This window comes from Terrapene carolina, unplaced genomic scaffold, assembly GCF_002925995.2.
Source record: "Terrapene carolina triunguis isolate 2854851 unplaced genomic scaffold, T_m_triunguis-2.0 Scaffold58, whole genome shotgun sequence".
Taxonomy (NCBI): Eukaryota; Metazoa; Chordata; order Testudines; family Emydidae; genus Terrapene; species Terrapene triunguis.
In genome coordinates this window covers 12,692,013-12,709,438 of record NW_020664409.1, presented here as the reverse complement: position 1 = coordinate 12,709,438, position 17,426 = coordinate 12,692,013, and the positions used below count along the sequence as shown (strand labels likewise).

At 40.1% G+C, this 17,426-nt stretch overlaps 1 protein-coding gene across 2 annotated transcripts in view; it reads right to left on the bottom strand.

Annotated features, from left to right (window-relative positions):
- The window catches only part of SLC66A2 (solute carrier family 66 member 2), an 88,244-nt gene that overhangs the window by 55,825 nt on the left and 14,993 nt on the right, over positions 1-17,426 (bottom strand). The window contains exons 3-4 of one of the 2 annotated variants that reach the window (XM_024209538.3): positions 16,608-16,741; positions 12,217-12,270 (exon numbers count right to left, since the gene is read on the bottom strand). In XM_024209538.3, coding sequence (XP_024065306.1) covers positions 12,217-12,270; positions 16,608-16,741 — 188 coding nt within the window. The remainder of the gene's footprint in view (positions 1-12,216; positions 12,271-16,607; positions 16,742-17,426) is intronic. The other variant, XM_024209539.3, reaches the window with a different exon arrangement.

Here is a 17,426-nt window from a genome sequence, read left to right as displayed (position 1 = left end):
CAAAAAAAAAAAAAAAAAAAAAAAAAAAAAAAAAAAATCTGGCTGCACACATTTTTATGATTGAGTTTGCTATCAATCCTAGCAGGTCAAATATTTTATTTCATATATATATATACACACACACACACACACACACACACACACACACACACACACACACACGTGTAAAATAACATACTTTTCTATTTTTTAAGACCTCAGCACCCAGCAAATTCCATTGCTCTTAACAGGTGATGCTGGGTGGCAAGGCATTTGAAAATCTGGCCAGGAATTTTATTTATATATATATATATACACACATACATATACATACACATATACATACATATATATACACATATACATACATACACACACACTTGCTGAAGTGTATGCTGCATTAGGTAGTGCTATGCAATCATGTAAAGAAAGAAGCCATCATAAAATTCACACACAAGGGAACAAGAACCTTAGCTTTGAATGGCTATTCCTGAATGTTGTAGGTTTGTTACAACTTTGAATGCTGCAAGAGAGTTCATTTTCTGCAATGAACTGACCACTCATCCCACCATATAAAAGATCATGGTTTTTCTGCTCCCTCCAGTCTGCTACACTCTTCACTATTTTGCATTAAGTGCTCGGGGTTTTGGATGGGAGAGGCAGCAAGGCAGGGAATTACAGAAGTTAGACAACCAAACCTTTGTATTCCTTTAAACCTGCAGGCTGCATTCCTATTGGTTAAACATTAAGGTATTTTAACATGAAGCCAAATTTAAACTATGAACAGAGCTTCTAAGGAGTATAGGTGCATTCAAAGAGTGTGTGATTTGAACACTCTCACTCCTCCAGCTGAAACTGAAATGTAATAGTGTTTTGCTGCACATACATTATTCTATTTTCTCTAGGATGTATGTTCATATAGTGTGTGTGTGTGTGTTCGTGATCTCTCCTCTCGAGAGCGAGAGAGAGAGGAGAGAACACGAACACACACACACACACACACCTCTTCCCCTCTTTTGCATTTTTTCCTCTGAGGTTACAAATCTGAATAATTCATTTTATTCTTATCCAACTCTTTCCTCTGCCCACTGAACTACATTTTTAAGATCCAGAGAGAGAGAGAGAGAGAGAGAGAGAGAGAGAGAGAGACTGACTTTTACCCACTGATTCTATATTTAGACTCATACCCCTGACAACAAGATCATGTCTTTAACATTTAAATCGTTTCCCCCATTCCATTTAAGGTACTCTATAGACTGACTTTGGAAACCCATGAGCACCCTCATGTGGTCAAATGTAGCTATAAGCAATAAAACTTTTCTTGCTTGGTTAAAAATGGACACATTCTGCATTAGCAAAGGCTTTATTCATTCAAAGTTTTCACCCCCAAAATCATAAAGATCACCATGTCCAAAGTATTATTACTACCAACCAGTCCCTTCAATAACGCCTTCCCGGCCTTTTATTCAGTTTCAATTCAATGAGACCTTATGGATATGAAAAGCATTACAAGCGTTGCCAAAGTAAAAGTACGAGTTATGGTATGATCATAGCTACGTAGGTAAGATCCATCCAGGATAGGGCTACACACAGAGTTTGGGGTTTTATCTCGTGTGTCCATTTGGTATTACTATCCATTCCCAATCTGGTAGCAGGCTGCTATCTCTCTTTTCTCCCACCATCGGACACAGTTGTTCCTCAATCTAATATAAGAATTTCCTGTATCTTGCAACCCCAACCTTTGCATGTTTTTCTCTTTTCAAGCTGTAAACTTTTCAGAGCAGGGATTAGATACCCTGTATTTGTGCACATCAGGGTGCTACCTATAAATAAATACATACTGTGACGTTGTGCAGTCTACATGGTTTTATAAAAATATAATAATAAGTCAATATAATGTAACTGGGATAAATTTAGAGAAAATACGGTAATAAGTGAATATAATGCAACTGGGATATGCTCCGTGCAAAAGGTCTCTTGTAAGGTATCATTACAAAGTGCATAATCTACTGAGTATGATCATCTGATTTGTATAAATGTACCACTCTTGTATCTAAAACTAGAAATATAAAACATAACTCTGAGGGCCTATTGTAATTATGTAAAGTGTGGGCCATTAATGATGGTTTGGAATCTTGATGACTCCCATTAACAAGGACCATTGTCTGCAGATGACTGTGTTTACCTGCAAGTCTCCCTGTATATGTGTGTGCTGGCAAGTGAGTAATGAAGTCTTGCAGTGACATGTGATCATGTCACCTGAACTGGAATCCACTTTAACCTGGTGCTTTTCCAGTGAGGGGGGGTGGAAACCCAGAGGGACAAAGGATTCCCGCCTTATGCAAAAGATATATAAAGGGGTGGAAGAGAGAGAGAGGGGGGAGGAGCCATCATGGAGAAACCCCTAGCTAACACATAAGCTGGAACAAGAGCTGTACCAGGGGAAAGAATTGTGCCCAGGCCTGGAAGGTGTCCAGTCTGAGAAAAACTTACTGAAACATCTCTGAGGGTGAGATTATCTGTATTTCGTTTGATTAGGCATAGATTTGCGCATTTTATTTTATTTTGCTTGTGACTTACTTTGTTCTGTCTGTTACTACTTGGAACCACTTAAATCCTACTGTCTGTATTTAATAAAATCACTTTTTATTTAGTAATTTACTCAGAGTATGTATTAATACCTGGGGGAGCAAACAGCTGTGCATATCTCTCTATCAGTGTTATAGAGGGCAAACAATTTATGAGTTTGCCCTGCATAAGCTTTATGCAGGGTAAAACGGATTTATCTGGGTTTAGACCCCATTGGGAGTTGGGCATCTGAGTGCTAAAGACAAGCACGCTCCTGTGAGCTGTTTTTGGGTAAACTTGCAGTTTTGGGACAAGTGATTCAGACCCTGGGTCTGTGTTGAAGTGGACTGGAGTGTCTAATTCAGCAAGACGGGGTGCTGGAGTCCTGAGCTGGCAGGGAAAACAGAAGCAGGGGTAGTCTTGGCACATCGGGTGGCAGCTCCCAAGGGGGTTTCTGTGATCCAACCCGTCACACATACATACCAACTTTTCAAACTCTACTAAAAAAAAAAAGAAGAGTCAAACTTCTATTTTTACGCTGAGGGCATTCCACAGCAGTAGCAGGGTTGATGCAGAATGATGGGCAAGAGAGTTCACACACATCTCCCTCCTCAACTAGGGTTTCATTGCAGTAGTTCTGGTTTAGCACAAAATGCCACTAAATAGAAGGTCTCTAGCTGCATTTCTTCCTTGCCGTTTTACAAACAGTAAACTCCCCGTATATTTTAAAAATTGTACAAGCCTTACAAGAGAGCATCTGTTTCCCCAGAGTTCCCTACCTTGGCTTTCAGTCACTGCACAACCCCTTTGTTTATCTCCCCTTCTTCTAGGGAGGTGAAGCGAATACATTATTTGATTGCCTACATATCAATGCTGGGTAATTAACATGAGGAATTGGAAATACTTATGTCTCAGAAAAATTACTACAAAGATGGCATTTACTGAATCCTGGAGCCTTGTCAGTGAACGTTAGTCACTGGCAGCATCCTCATTAGGAAGGACAAAGAGGACAACAGGGAAGAGGGGATGGACTCTAGATCAAAGATACCATTACTCGTTTTAGTGATAGGTAGTTGTGTTGACAGAACACACAGAGTTCTGTGAGGCATCTGATTTAGTACAGTAACAACGCAACATTCTGGATTTAAAAAAATAATAAACTAACACTGAAGATGCTTTACCATTGGAACAGATTACCAGGGAAGCAGCAGATTCTCCATCACTTGACCCTTTTAAAATCAAGAATGGATGTGTTTCTGAAAGAGGATGATTATACTCTAGCTCATCTACAAGTTATTGAGCTCATTACAGGAATTAATAGGTCAAACCCTACAGCCTCAACACTATGCAAGAAGCCAGACAAGATGATGATAATGGTCTTTTCCAACCTTTTAGAAAGGGGGCTATTAAGCTTAATAGAACTGAACCGTACATAATTATCCTCTAGTGGGGAATTAACCCCCAAAAGTTCAGGCCATTCATTGGCTCAGCAGTCTCTTAGGGACATCACTGGAGTGGCATGCAGCAGGGCTCTTGGGGTAACCACTAAGGGGAAGAAGAACACACTACACTTAGTCACATCAACCATATACTAAAAACCGTTTCATTAGAATTCCCTTTAAAGTGCCCACCGATTTTTATTTTATTTAACTCTAAGTACAGACTGGAACTAAACAAGCTGCTTTTTGGGATGGGGAAAAGCAGCAGGGCTCCAAACCCCATTTCTCATAAATAGTGGCATATACGTAAAGCTGATGAGAAAAGGAGTTATTTTTCCTGTGAAGTATCCGTGTGAAACCAGGGGAGAAGGAGACTCATTTTCTTCAAAATTTTCCACATAAAATTGAGTTTTTGGTAAAAAAAAAAAAAAAAAACTGTAAAATAGAATATTTCTATTCCGAAGTGCTGCCACACTGTCTCCTGTTCTCATTTTTCCCCTGTAATCCCAGCATGGTCTCTCTTCTTGGTGAGAGGAGGTGGTGCATCATGGCAGTTGCACAGCCACAGTGAATCCTAGGAGATTAAATCTGGGTTGGCAGCCCAGCCTATATCGAAGAACAGGGAAGGCATTTCAGAATCAAAATGTTTCAGTATTATGGTGGCCAGTTTTGCAACTGAAGATCTAAGTTATCAGCAGAAAGCTGAATTTTTTTTTGCAAAGTGTCTTAGTTGAAAACCCAAAATTTTCCATTAAAAAAAAAAAAACTTTCAGTGGAAAATTTTCAACCAGCCCTACATATATGCTGACAAAAAGGAACCTCTAGCTGCCAGGCGACCCAACCCCAAGTGTGCAAAAATCATTAGTCATGATACAAGAATCATGAGATTGGCTTAAAAATCATGAGATTTTGGGTGGATCATTTTGGTCTGTTTTCTGAGCCTTCTGGGTGAACTTGGGTTGCATTTTCAAACATTTTCTCTGTAACAATGTAAACTATAAATTTACTTTTTTTAAAATAATGAAAACAGATTATAGTGCTCTTCCAGGACTGCCTGACAGAACAGCTGTGGGCGAGGGGGAGCTCTTCATCAAATGAAGGTGACTTCATAGACATTGCAGACTCCAGAAGGATGCTTGAGCTACTTACCCTTCGGGCCAAACTGGTGTCTCGGTTAGTTGCATGGGTGAGAGAAACCTTATCAAACCCAACTCCACAAAGCCCACAACAAATATATTCCCACTCCCAGCATTGCCAGGTCTTGTGATTTCTTTGCAAGTCATGCAACTTTGGCCAGGGCTAGAGCCAGTATCACAATGACAGAAGAAACTCCAGCCCTCTCTCAAATTTCAGCCATGCCTGTGGGAACCCCTTCTGATTGGCTGCCTTCCCCAATTATGTACCTCTTGGGAAGAGCAGCCAATCAGAGCTGCTACAGGAAGCAGACAGAGCTCTCTCTCCTCCCTTCAGGAGCAGAGGCTGGGGAAGAGGGAGGAGCAGACATCGTTCTCAAAGGAAGGAGCAGAAATAGCCCAGCAGCTCAGAGCAGCTCCACACCCTCCTCCTCATTCCCCTCCCCACTGTGAAAAATGCTCTCTGCTCCTCCCAGCTTCCCTAACCCTGGGAAGGGAGAAGAGAGGACCCTGCTGACCCCCCTCCCCCCAGGAGTTGTAGAAGAAGCAGAGGCAGGGAGAGGAACAGGATGAGCAGATGTTGGGGCTGGAAAGGCAGATGTGGGATTGGGGCACACACAGTTAGAGCCTTTGTGTTTGGGGAAGAGTCTGAAAGCTCAGCACCATCAACCAGCCAGCAACAGCTCCTGCAGTTAGGTCAAAATCACCTTACTCTATGAACTTGGGAGTGTCAGCAACACTACTTGTCACAGACACTGCGGATGAACAGGAGGCGTTCAAAAACAAAAACAAAACAAAACAAAAACAGACCAAGAGATATGATGAGATTTATTTAATTACGTGATTTTGGGGCCAAATCCATGATTTTGGGGGATCTAGTTCATGAGTTTTGAACATTGGTGGCTGACAACACTCCCCTCCCCTCACGAAAGGAATGGCCTGGCAGCCACAGCTCCCGCCTTCCTGTGGCCCATTTAGAAGGGACATGAGCTCCCAGTCTTGATCCAAAACCCACTGAAGCCAATAGGAACCTTTCCCTCAACATCAATGGGCTCTGGATCAGGGTCAAAAACCTAGATCTGGGAGGCCAACTCTCCTCACCCTTATATTGCATAAACCAGAGGTCTTCCCGCTCTCCCCCACCTACCTTAAAAAAAATAAAAAGAATAAAATGGCTGCAAACTGAAAGATATTCTCTCTTGAGAAACAAGTAATGGGCTTGTGAGGGTAAGCAGGGGCAGACTCAAGTATTGCAGTCTGAACTACCAAGCCAGGCTTCAAGGATCACAATCCATTATCATAACCAAGATTTTCTCTACTGTCCTTATCTAAAAGAAATCTGAAAGAGAAAACACCTAAGTATATACACCCTAAATATAAGAATTAAGCACAAAAAATGAAATTAACGCAGTTTTCTTCTAACTTCTATAGTCCAAGATATGCTTGTATAAAGGCATGCCATCATTATACTGAATAATTCCTCTAGTTTTCTAAAAGAGAGCTCACATGACAGAAACACACAAAAAGACTTCCTGTTAAAGCAGCATTAGATCTATAGAATTAAAAAAGGATCTATACTAAAAAGTTCTTTGAAGTTTTTAAAAGAATTACATTTCTTAACAGAAATGGAATCTAAAAAACAGAGAAATGGACCCAAATCCATTTGGTTTACAAATACCAGGGAGGTGCGGGGTGGTCAAGGATTTTAATATCATTAGCTTTATGATGTCGTCATTTCTTTTACAACAAAACTAGTTAATTTTTCCAGCTACACATCCAGAGAGAAAGTATCTGTTTAGCTTTCAAGATTCTTAAGCAAATTCCACCTTTTTTTTCTTAAAATATTTAGTCTAACACAGTCCTATTTGTAGTGATATTAATCAAATCTATTTAGAGTAACCTGAATAGCAAGGGGGGGGGGGGGAGAATCACATTAGATGACCCAGTTACAGCTGCTTTGTGGAAAGCAGATGATGATTTATCAGTGGTTCCCACTGCTTCATATGTGGCAACAGCCAAAGGTGACAAGGACTCTGCACAGGTGACCAAAGATCACCTCATTTTAATAAGGATATACTTCTACAAGCTCAAAATGCTGTCACTCCATTCTTCATCTTCCATTTCCTTTTCAGAGATATCACAAAAAGAATAAGACAGTAATAAACACGGGGGGGGGGGGGAGAAGAAGAGGCCCTTACACAGAACTACAACCTTAATACAACAGGACAAGCTGGAGGACATGCCAGTTATCAGACAGTAAATTGCGTAGGTTACGAGATCCTGCACCGCTGAATGCTACCACCTCAACCAAAGCAGATCTGGATCCCTTTGACTTCTAACCTTATATTAGGAAAATAACCCTAATAAAAGAAACCTAATGATACACGTACATGCTGTGGTAATGCATACAAATTTTAAAAAAATAGAACTCAGTCTAAAGGAGGACATAATAATTTTGGAGAAGGCAGAAGGGATTTAGTTCCTAGGGTCAGTACTGGGTGGTAGCAGCCAAACCCAGCAAGAGCCACAATTTTTTACATAAACAAACACACATAGCAGTGGTGCATAGAGATCTGTAATTGTCTCTTTTTCACTAAACTCCCCAGACAGACAAACAAAACAAAATCAAAGATGAATCCACATGATTGGCTGATGGAAAGTTTGGCTCTGCCCTGTCTTCAACTCTAATCAGTATGGTAAAGAACCAAACAGAGGAGCACACTGTGTATATATCTGCTTATCCATTGTATTATTTATATAGCACCCACATATGGTCTAGAACTCATACCCCAGAGCTAGATCCAACACACTCCACAGAGAAGCAACTAGAGAGCTAATCAAATAAGGCTCAGGTGCCATGACATGATGTAATTTACTAGCATCTGAGTTATGAGTTCTAGAGCTTGCTTACTCATTTCATTTACCACTAAGTTATTTATCTTCTTCTAACTGGAGGAAAGAAATGAACAGGACAGCGGCTGGAATGTGAGTTACCTCAGTTGTCATATTATACTCACAGCTGCATGTAGTGCAGCAGCAGTTCACACTTAGTATCCATGGGCCAACTAGCTAATCAATCCATCACTGGTTTTTCCATTTGTTTTTACAAAAGAACCTCCTAAAATGAATTTGTTTACACAGACATATTCTGGTTTCACATATATAACTTTTTTAAAACTACAGTTTTCCATATTATTGTACTGATGTATAATTAATCTACATTGTTTTTTGGACACCTACTATATCATTAGGACTCTACTGTCCTCTGGACCAGAAGCAAGCAGACTTCAAGCAAGAACTCTCACACTGCTTAGTAGCACAACAGATACCAAGACAACTTCTTTTCAAGATTGAAAATAAAACTTTGTAAACAAGAAAGGAAACCCTTGTGATTTCTTTCAGCAGCGTCCTTCAAACTTGTTTAAATATTTACTTGAAAATTATAAAATCCAGCTAATCACATGCATATGCATTGGAAGTTACCCACTGCACTACTGAGACTACCACAGAGCTATAAAAACATCTTCAAAGATCTAATAACCTTGATCCAGTGTCTTGCATGTCCTGTCTCCCCCAGAAATCTCCAGATCAGATTTCAAAGGCTCAAAATGTAGGCAAGAACTTGCATCTCAATACAGGAGAGTACAAAACATCCACATTTATTTTAAAGCATTTCAGCAAGTGACAAACCAACTGGTTGAAGAAAAAGCCTTGGCTTTCTTAATGGGCAAGCAGTACCGAGGCAGTACTTTAATTTAGCTCTCACGCTAATCTTCAGATACACCAACAGGCAATGTGTAAAACTAGGGCCACTGTTTTGTTTTAAATAAAGTTTCTTCAGAACTGTTGCTATTTAGATCTTCCTTTTCCTGGATCAACTAGGAATCATTTTGTTTCTATATGAAAACAGGAAGCTACATACCGTAGGGCAGATCCAAAGCTGGTGTAAATTGTCATGACTGTTGAAGTCAATAGAGCTATAACACCAACTGAGGATCTGCCCCTTAGTAGAACAGAATCTAGGCAGTCAGCTTTCAGAGTCAGGTATCAGATAAAAGCTTTTGCAGTTAATGTGTGTGTGGAGGAACAGTAGCATTAAGTGGTTTGCTGGAATACGGACAATAAATATGTCTAAAGAGAGACACCAGTGGGCATAGAAAGGGCTCAGTTTCTGAATCAAAGGTGGTGACAGAGGACAGCTTCAGTATCAGCATTTATCTATCAATTTCCCCACAGATCTATTGGTATAGCAGAGTGGGCAATATTTTCCACTTTAACACTCTAATCGTCCTGCAGGGCTAACTGAAGTTAAAATGAATACAATATACTGTATGCTTACCATGCTTTTGCAAAAGAGATGTAAGGACTCCCAAAGCCTAGAAACACTAAAGAGTTTTTAGGGAACCGAAACTTGAAGTGAGAGGCAGGAACAGGGCCGGCTCCAGGCACCAGCGCAGCAAGCAGGTGCCTGGGGCGGCCAACGGAAAGGGGCGGCACGTCCGGCTCTTTGGCGGCAATTCAGCGGTGGGTCCCTCAGTCCCTCTCAGAGGGAAGAACCGGCTGCCGAATTGCCGCAGAAGAATGAAGCGGCGGCGGTAGAGCTGCTGCCGAAGTGCCGCCAACCGCGGCTTTTTTTTTTTTTTTTTTGCCGCTTGGGGCAGCAAAAACTCTGGAGCCGGCCCTGGGCAGAAAGCCCAGTTGTAATAACTTTTTTGAAAAAATGGTCTGCCAAATTCATTAAGAGAGGTAAAGGAATATATAATCCCCTGAGCCAAAAAACCAAACACCTCCTTACATAAATTTTTAGTGAGATTGCCATGGCTCTGGACAAACAAAGCACTGCTATATAGACATAAGCAGGACGTAATCCAATTAAACAAATCCTGTGTAAACCAAAATATGACTAGTGTCATTATAGCCCAATAAAGTAGTGTTTCTCCCATGCAAACTTTCTGAGTCTAGTAGGATATTATATACATGTAATCACACACACACACACACACACACACACACACACACCTCTACCTCAGAACCATTTTAAACAGATTTACACTAATTAAAAATATCCAGGTTAAAGAAACAAACATACAAAGAATAGGTACCCAAAACACAATCATTAAACTTTTTGCATTCCTGAAAGCGTGTTTTACTGTTTCATCAAAATGCAGTATGACTACTTCTTTTGATCTGTCCTGTTTTCCTAAGCAAGTTGAAGTTCATTTCAGAAACTGCTCGTCACAGATATCAAGGGACCCAACTCTAAGTTTCAGCAGATTTTCATAGACACATTCAGGTCCCATTGTTTACTGAAAACCAGGTGACTGATATTTAGAAACTTGTAATCTGTTAAAAGACAGAAGTAAAATGTAGCAACTAATAATCGTTTCTCTATTTTCTTATGGTTCCCTGGAGCACTCAGAATAAGCCATCCTTCAACAAGTTAACAGATTGTTGTTTATGATATCATAGCTAAAAACTGGAAAGCGTTCGCGAATAAAGAAAACAAGAATGTAAACATGTTAAAAATAGGGTAAGATTCAAGTTTACATTCTATAGGTAAGTCGATTTTGACATAAGCCAGTGAGAATGACTGCAAACTAATGATAAGAGACAAAACAGCAAAACAAATATTATTTCATGCAAAGCCCAGAAAAATGTTTTTTGAAAGAGGTACAATAGGAAAAGGTGCTTTGCAAATTACTGGCATTAAACCAACATGCACTTTTGGAATGTTATGAAATTTTTTTTTTTCCAATCGGAAAATCCAGAAGAGGACAATTACATTTCTTGACTACATGCTCCATTAAAGATCATCCGATACACAGGACTGATACGATGGTCTAAAGAAAGTGCTCTGCATTGCACCACCATACAGAAATGTTTCTGTCTCTGTCAGGGTTTGTCTCCATACAAGCTGAACACCAATTTGATTACATTTACAAACAGATTCAGTAATACTGATTCAAAACCCAATGTAGGTACTCTTATTCTGGAAGAAGAGGGCCCTATGTCGGACTTCCTTTAAACTGATTTCTTACCAACTTAACCAAAATTGAAATAGGGTCCTCTGGTTCCAAAATAAGAGTGTCTACATGGGAGGATCGCACCAAACTAAATAGGTTTAAACAACTTATGTTAAATTGGTGCAACTTCTATGTTTAGAGATATCTGAGACCTTGTATAAAGTGGTATCTAAACTCCTTAAACTAAGGTAACCTGGCTAAGACACCGTCATAGTCTCTGGATCTTCAGGCTTCTAAGAACTGGAAATGACACAAAGGCAGGGTGCACCTCATATTTCTCAATCTCTCTGGCTAGCTAAAGAACATTCAAAATCTTAGCATGGATTCCAAAAACACCAGTCCAGATGGTGACAGGGGTGGGTGGGGGAGGGGGCTTCAAAGTGTGTGGGGCTATAAATCCCTCCCCCCTCCCAATAGCAATACAGAGGATGCCCTGTTGAAAGTGAGGGCTGTGACAGGAAAGCTTCATAAATAAGTTTTGTTGTAAGCCATTTTCATTTTGCTGTACTTGAGATGTTATAGGGAAATCCTTATTTGCTGTGTTGCAAAATGAGCATCTAACATTTCTCCTGGCTGAAAGCTGCTCCCATACTTTTTATAGCTTGCTGCACACAAACTCGCCTTTCTGGGGGAAATGTGTGGAAAACAGAAAGAAGAAAAGTTCCTACTTCGGTGATGTGAGGAGAAGAGCCCCATGTAGGTCATGCTGGTTAATAATTTCTATTGTATAAATATTGTTTTGTTTCTCTAATGGGGCAGGAAAAAGAGCAAAATACAATTGAGAAGAATGATGGGATGAATTGGCAATTCATTTACCTCCAGAAAAAAAAAAATGGTTTCTGGAACAGAACTGAAAGCATCTTTTCCTCTATGAAAGTTAAAACTGCAAAACAGTTAGACGTTAGTATCTGAAGAAAAGATAGCATAAACATTCTCTGTAGAAATGACCATCATGCAATCATTTCTAAAATGACAAAAAAGCAAAAAACCAAAACACACAAAACAAAAAGTAGCGAAGCGTGAATTATGTTTCAGATGGCAACCTCATGCAGCATGGGTTTGTACAGTACATACCCAGATAGGATCTCTTGGGAGGTGCTTTGATTTCTTCATCTTTACTATCTGCAGCTACATAAGAAAAATAAATTGAGAAGAGAGGACGAAAAGACAAAACAGACTAATTTGAGTCAATACAGTAGATGGGTCTTTTAGTTTGTTTTATTTTAAGCTTAGTTAGTACATCTTGCTGATAAAAAAAACATGCAAAAAGTTTTAGTTTCCATGCTGTCTATAGGGTTTTCCCTCAAGATTTTAGGAAAGCATAAAGGGGAAGGAAATCACAGAAAGGCCTCAGTGTGAGAAATAACAGCAATTTAAAATAAAATAATAAAGGGGAGGAGAGAATAGAGACAGTGTAACCCTCTTCAAAGCAATGTACAAATATTTATAAACTTTTCAGTGAAAGAGAAAGCTTAAATTGCTTATTTTTATTCCTGTGCCTGAGTTAAATGTGAGGATGGAGGAGACTTTCAGGAAAGAATTATGTAGGAGCAAATAAAGAAATAAAACAACATGATAGGGCTGCCTCACGTTCTGGCGGAAACCCTTTTCTACAAACACTTCCAACAGGTTTAACTGTTTAGCCACGCGCGTTGACAGAGACCAAATCACCACTTCAAGTGTTCCATATGCTGAACCATTTAATTTGATCCTAACCTTCCTCTGTAAGCCTGAATTCCATTTGAAAACCACATATTACCCAAGACAGTGCTCTCTTAATAAAGCTCTTCAAGGGAGCACAGTGTTATAGTAAGGGACAAGTTGTAAACAGATGTTAAGATAGCATCAGTTTGAGGGTCCAAAATTAAATGACAGTAAGAAATAAACTGAAATAATAATTGAGCCTCCATGCTACTTGGCTTCTAAGCACTACAGGAATACAAATAACTACACAGCAAGGGTGGCTTTAGGGTTAGGCAAAATAGACTTAAGGCATCACACCAACAGAATAGACCATCCCCATGACAAACTCCCCACTGGTTGTAAGCAAAGTTAGAATATTTAGGGTGCCTGGCAGTTACCACCACACCAGGGCAAAGGTTCTTGGGGCATAATCAAGATTTGTGGTGGGTGGTTGTTTTCGGCTGCGTAACACACATGCATACAAAGGGATGTAATCTCCTCTTGGTTAATACCTGTAAATAAAGGATAATAAAATGTATGCATGAGAGAACAAATCTTTCCTAGTCGCTCCGGAGGGGGGGGGGGGCGCAAATCATTTCCTGATGTTTAAAAAAAACCACAACAACAAAGTGGAGAAAAGAAGTCTCCCTAATACCCAGCCAGGACAGAGACTCTCCAAGGAGACAGTCAAGCCAGTCCAAGGGGAGTGAACTTTTCAAGTTGCAACAGATTTCCACATAAATGGAAGTGCAAGAACTGTACACTATTCACATTAAATGGCTTTGTGGATACACTGTTAACTAAACACTAAAATGTATTTCAAGCCAGAGGACCTAGAACAACTTGCCTGAGCTCACAAAAGCTGTCCTCTGGATTAGGAGAGAGACCTTGTTATTGCTTTGGAAGCTAAGAAAATGATTGGCTTCCCCCTGAACTAGTTTTTTAACAGGGAGTTATTTGGATGAATAGAAAAAAACATGCTACTCCTGGATAACTCAAGACTCATTGGTCAAATGTGCACCAGGATTATTAGAACGGAATATAAGGCATCCGCTGAAGTGAAGACAGGCTCACTTTTTAAATCTGAATTATGTTGTAGAGGTATTAGGAAAGAGGATGGAAGAAGGAATGGGTAGAAAGATTTAAATACAAAAACATAGTGATATTGATCTTATTATGATGATACTGCAATTCACAACCTAGCCCCTTCCATCCAGGGATCTCAAAAGCATCAAACTGAAATTTAGCTTCCCACCATCTGCATGAGATATGGTGAAAACTTGGTACAGAGAAAACTCAGGATCAGATGGGAAAACCATGGGAGAGTCAGGTTTAGGAACGCAGGTCATCTGATTCCCAGTTCCTGTGCTTCACCCACAAGGCCATCCTTCCTCTCTTGAAGGAAATATGTATGCCCAAAATGGTAAATAGCACAAAGATTAATTTCAAGCCAGTACATTACATCTGACAGTGAATCACAAGATCCTCAGCATTAATACTTTTCAACTTGTAGATCTTTCTTATAGGATATCATCACTGGTCTAACCTTCCCATCACTTAGAAGTTAATCACATAAGCCAGGAGAGACATTTAGTTGCACTGTGCGGTTCTAACAACAAAAGTTTGCATAAAGTACAGTGAGCCACCTGCTGCAAAGAAAAGAGTGAAAGCCCAAAACAACAGGCCAAATTGTTCTTTTTTGGTGGATTAAATATATGGAAAACTGGCTCCTGGGAAATGATATGGCATGACACACTGAGTACGCTCTGCAAGTTACCTTACAGGCTGGTCAAGAACCTAATTCTTTCACTAGGTGACTGAATGCCAGGTCATTCAATCAAAAAAGATTGTGGCTGAAGTTGAATTGGACATGCATCCCCCCTGACATGTATTGAGGAAGCCTGCTAGAGAAGGAGGGAGGGGAAAGAGGGCAATCTAGTTTGAAGACTTACCCCCACAAAGGGCAATCTGAAGAGGAAGCCCTCTGCTCTGCTCCCAACCAACAGGTATCTATAGGCAAAGAGCTGGCTGTTCCCCTCCCAATACGTCCAGTTTTTAAATCTCTGCTAAATGAGGCCAGATCTAAAGTCATTTGTTTTCCCAGCCTGTGATAACTCTTGCAGATAACGCAGCCCCAGACTGTAGAGGAGAAAAAGGGATGGGTCAGAGTATTGAGAGTTGCAGATGAGCAAACGTTTTCCATGATGTCACTTTAATTGGGCAGATTCACAGCACACTCCACAGAAACCATTGAGTGGGAATACGTTTGCAGAGCAGGCCTATCTTTCTATTAAATAAATAAACCTGCTGCAGAGCCAGTACCCATAGCCCTCTAGGGCTCCCTCTGCCTGGAAAGGCTACAACTATCTGGAGCTGGATCAAGCCCTCCGTTTTTAGGGTCAGAGAAGGAAGAAAACAGATCAAGAGAGCAAATTATATGTCCATATTGGCAAGACAACTGAAAAGAAGCCAACAGTTTTATAGCCCAGCAGCAGCAGGAACAGGAGAAACATAAAATGGGGAATGTACACATCAAACAACAAAACCAGAGGTTGGCATTTGTTACATTTCCAAACTGTAAGAGAGTTGCCATAAAGTAAATCATTTTGTAAAAAAGACTTAGAGTTTGTCTACATGGTGGGGTATAATGCACTCTATGGGGATGTTATTTCTGAAGCGCAACATCATGCTGCACATTAATTGGTCCTCTAAGACCTGGCTGGTGCGCACTGAAGGCTCCCTAGTACGCTTTAATGTAGTACCATTTCAATCAATATTACATTAAAGCGCACCAGCAGGGTCTACACAGACTAATTCATGCACAGCATGTTAGTGCACTTTACCCCTATAAAGCACATTACCCAATTGTGCGGACAAGCCCTTAGATCAATGATACTGAGGCTCAGGAGTGGCCTTTTAATGGGTCTCTTGTAGCTCTTTGAAGCACATGATATTAAACCACTGTGATTTAATTATTAACCAATTTAAGTTATCAGTCAGGATGCTTTTACTATGTTATTAACCAACTGTAGAATACTTGGTCAGTCACTTTACTATAAGAATAATTAATAATAATAAATAATATTGAGAGTAAATGAAACAATGAATTCACACTACTATGGCTCTTTTGGGTAATGTTGATCGCTAATTTGGCTTCTGAACCACTAAGGTCTGAGTATCACTGGCTTAGATTAACAACAAATGATATTCTGGCCCAGATTGAAAATTTCCACACACAAAAAAAGTACTGCAAGACCATAGGAAGTGCTGTACAATATGTACACTTCGATAAACCTGTAATAGTGACACACCATCACTCCCTATTTTGACAACAAATGTGGTGACAAGAAATAAAATATTTTATGTGCAAGCAAGACACAGCATTGGCAATAGCAAGGTATGGCTTCTGTCCCTGGTCAGTGATAAATGCTTCTGTAAAACAGAGACTTGGCAGAAAAGTACAGTGAAAACTCTTGTTCTCATTCAGGCCTAGATCTTAGCATCATCAAGACTGGCAGAGTAGCATGACTTCCACTACTTCCTAGGGTTTGACATAAAATATTAAAGAGAACTCTTATTTTCTAGACTGAACTAAGACCCATTTAAAATACTCATATGGAAGGAAATAATTTTAAACAGGCCATTCAGAAAGTGCTGGGTTGGATCTTCAAGAGACAATGGTTTGCACCACGTATAAAAAATTTTCACTCAACCCAATGACAATACAAGACATTTTTAAAAATTTGCAGAAGATTTCACTCTGCAAAATTACTGTTACCAACCTGAAAAGGAGCGACGTTTTATGTTCAGTTCATTTGACACACGTACTTCAGTGCATAGTTTCAGCATCAGTAACATAGTAATGATCATGATAATGCTTTGCCACAGAAGAGGGGACTCAAAATGCCTTCCAAACCTAAAAAGTAAGAGAAAAATATATAAACATCTCAAGATGATGATCTTTATACCCAATTACCTTCAATCCTATTTAGGTGTTTGACGATTGTATCCTTAACAATGACCGTAACTGACAAATTTGCAAAGCTGCCGAGAAGAATTACACGAACAGAGATCTAGCTGCATGTAACCCAACCATATTCCACTTGAACTTGTAGCCATAGGCACCGACACCGTGGATGCTCTGGGGCTGGATAACCTGTGGGGGAAAAAAAATAGTGGGTGCTCAGCACCCACCAGCCACAGTCGTTGGACAGCAGCGTTGCCAATCAGCTGTCTGGTGACACCCCGATGAGCTAATTGGGGGTGCCGCCAAACAGCTGTTTGCCAGCTGGGGGAGAGTCTTAGGGGAGGATGGAGAGTGGCAGGCAGGGAGCGGAGCACCCCTGGGGAAAACTAAGTCGGTGGATCTGAAAGCATGAGTCTCTGTTGCCTGAGCTAAAGGACCAGGCCCATTAGCTTGAATGAAGAGGCAGACTTGCAAACCTGGTCTAGCAACTAGAAGGGGACAAAGAGCTACATTGCATCAGCATGAGACACACACATTTCTTCCTCTATTAAGTGAGTATGCTATTAAGTTAAGAACTCCTGCTCTATATACTAAGTTCCCTAAATATAATTTTAAAATACATTACATTAAATCA